Source organism: Crocodylus porosus, unplaced genomic scaffold (assembly GCF_001723895.1).
Source record: "Crocodylus porosus isolate Cpor-Errol unplaced genomic scaffold, CroPor_comp1, whole genome shotgun sequence".
Classification (NCBI taxonomy): domain Eukaryota; kingdom Metazoa; phylum Chordata; order Crocodylia; family Crocodylidae; genus Crocodylus; species Crocodylus porosus.
The window spans coordinates 6,114,355-6,117,074 of NW_017728918.1; the positions used below are offsets into that span (position 1 = coordinate 6,114,355).

Here is a 2,720-nt window from a genome sequence, read left to right on the forward strand (position 1 = left end):
TCTTCAATGTAGAAAAAGAGCCCTTTTCCCTAATAGTCTTAAAAGTCTCAGATGGGCAGATTAAACAGGATTTTGACATTTGACATGATCTCAATCTGCCGGTCGACATCTTGTTACTTCGTTTGTTTGTTACCTGCATTCCCTGCCTAGCGTTGTGCTGCTGCTTTGCTTGTGCTGGGTCTTGTAGCTGTGTGACAGGGCTGATTTTTAATATGCTGTTTGTATTTCAATATTCAACTGATGCTCTTGAGCACTTGGTTTTGGTGGGACAGGCTCCCCGAGCCTTCCTTGGTCCCCAGAGCACCCCTGTGTTTCAACCCGGTTCCGTCATAGAATTGCCCTGCACGGTGGTCGGTGACTTAAGCTGATGGGCGAGCTCTTGCTGCCATGACCTAGTAATAAGTTTTAAAGGATGCTAATAGCTACCCCATTAAGCAGTATATAGAGAAGGCAGGAGTCCTGACACCTAAGCTTCTCTCTCTAGACATGGCCTGCTGCGGAGCAAGGCCTATGTCCTTCCCCAGACTCCCACCTGCCTTTTGTGACTCAGGATCCAATTGCCACACTCTGCACAAGAGAAACATGGCTTTTGCCAGCCACCTTGCTGTTTAGTCCCCAGTGTCTGTTTTGTAGACCTCAGATCCTCCAGCCCTTGCGGGGAGCGTAACAGTCTTCGGTTGGGCTCTTTTGCAGGCATTTGGAGCGGTTGAAGCCATCTCGGACAGAATCTGCGTCCACACCAACAGCAAGGTGAACGTGGAAGTCTCGGCAGAAGACTTGCTGTCTTGTTGCAGCTTCGAGTGTGGCATGGGGTGAGCTTGCAGCTAAGTCCTCTGTTTTGCTGATAGGCATGACGGGACCGTGTTCCCAGTGACCAGCCCAGAAAGCAAATGGATCAGTCCTTGCACAGTGCTACTTGGACCCACTTCCCTTGCCTCTTTCCTACCTGTGACCACTCCCAGGGGAAGGGGAACTTGTCTACCACCTCGTAGCACTTTGGCCATCTTTCCTGGATGCTTTCTTCATGCTCAGAGCTGCCAGGAATAATGATCTTTAAGCATCTGCTGGACACAAATGGCAGAAACAATGGAGTCCTTGGTAATTCGGGCTCCGGGCACCAGGTTAGAAACCACCTTCCCTCGGTTCTGGCTTTTGAAAGCTCTGAACTGGAGGCAGGCAAAGTTTGGCCTGTGATGGACTCAATTTCCCAGCATCCTGGCTGTTTGGTCCATTGCCATGGAGACCATGGCCCCGATGCTCCTGGGGTCACTGGAAACTGGCCAGAACAAGGTGGGCAGGGGCTGCTGGGAAATGAAGTTCAGATTTTGCCCACTGAATTGTTCTAGTACCTTAGCACAGGGACTTGGCCTTTATGCTTCCCCCAGTGCTGCACTGACTTGTGCAGAGGTGGATTTAAATCCATTCTGGGGTAGCTCCGATTCCTTTTAGCACAGGTCTCCATGGAATCGGATCTGCGTGGCTTTTCAGCTTACCTCCCTGAACTCGAGCTTTCTAACTGAATAACTCCCCTCTTTGTCTTGGAACTGGGTAAATCTTCAAGTGCTACTACATTCTGTAGGGGATATTTTAAATACATGTCCATAAGTCCAGGGCACCTTTTAATTGGTTGATGGAAGACCCCCATATGAGAGGACTGGTGCAAGACTGCAGCCTACAATGCTCTTGCTCATTTGAATCGTGTGACCCCATTTGCTCTACTGGGACCGCAAATACATTTTTAAGGTGCATATACAGGCTTGCAGTAGAGTGCTTGGGTCCTTTCAGTGTTTGCCTCCTGGCTGCCAGGGAGGAGTGCAGAGTCATCCCTGGCTGCTTGAACAGGAGGCTGGGAGCTGGGACCCCTGGGTCCTCTGCTACTGTTACTCACTGTATGGGCAAGCCCAGTTCTGTATATGCTCTCATTAAAACAGCTGTCATACCCCTTGGAGTTTGAGGCACTGGATGAAGAGGCTGTCTTAATTGGTAGACCACTGAGCTGGGATGCTTGACTCTACCACTGACCTGTTGAATAACCTTGGGCAAGTCTCTTGACCTCTGCCTCAACTTCCCCATGTGAAAGAATATCATCCCCTTGATCCTTAGAAATCTAGAGCTTGGTAATAACTAGCTGGGTTTGACCATTCCTGCAACCACTTGACTTCTTTTAGAAGAGGAGTCTTGTCATAGTTCCACTATGCCATCCTGCAACACGTGTGCCCCTTAAAGGTCGCTAGACTGACTATCTTCTACCCAGAGCATTAAGCTCAGTCTGGACTGGCTCGGGGCTCTTAGCTGCAGCAGGTTATGGCCTCCAGCTGCAAGGTGGCAAATGCTCCCTTATTTTCAAGAGAATTTTACATGCAACATGTATGGGGGAAACTCACAGTATGGCAGCCCTGGCCTTGGGGGAAGTACTTCTTGCAATGCAGTGCATTGTGGGGGAACTGCAGAGATGTGGCTGAGAAGCTAAAGAAATATGTGAGGCTTGGGAACTGCAGTGTTGGATCTAGAGTCTCTTTCAAGTGTCTCTTCCCCAAAAGCCTAGGTACAAGCCAAGGCCATGCCTCGGATTGAGCTAGGATTGGTGGCTGACTCTGCTACTGGTGGTTCTTGCAGGTGCAATGGTGGCTACCCCACTGGAGCATGGCAGTACTGGACCGAGAAAGGCCTGGTGTCTGGTGGGCTCTATGACTCCCATGTGGGTAAGCTGGGATGGTGCA

The 2,720-nt window shown here is 50.1% G+C and overlaps 1 protein-coding gene across 1 annotated transcript in view; it reads left to right on the forward strand.

The window, feature by feature from the left end:
- The window catches only part of CTSB (cathepsin B), a 13,036-nt gene that overhangs the window by 5,221 nt on the left and 5,095 nt on the right, over positions 1-2,720 (forward strand). The window contains exons 4-5 of the mRNA XM_019538105.1: positions 694-812; positions 2,617-2,702. Of these exons, the coding sequence (XP_019393650.1) occupies positions 694-812; positions 2,617-2,702 (205 nt within the window). The remainder of the gene's footprint in view (positions 1-693; positions 813-2,616; positions 2,703-2,720) is intronic.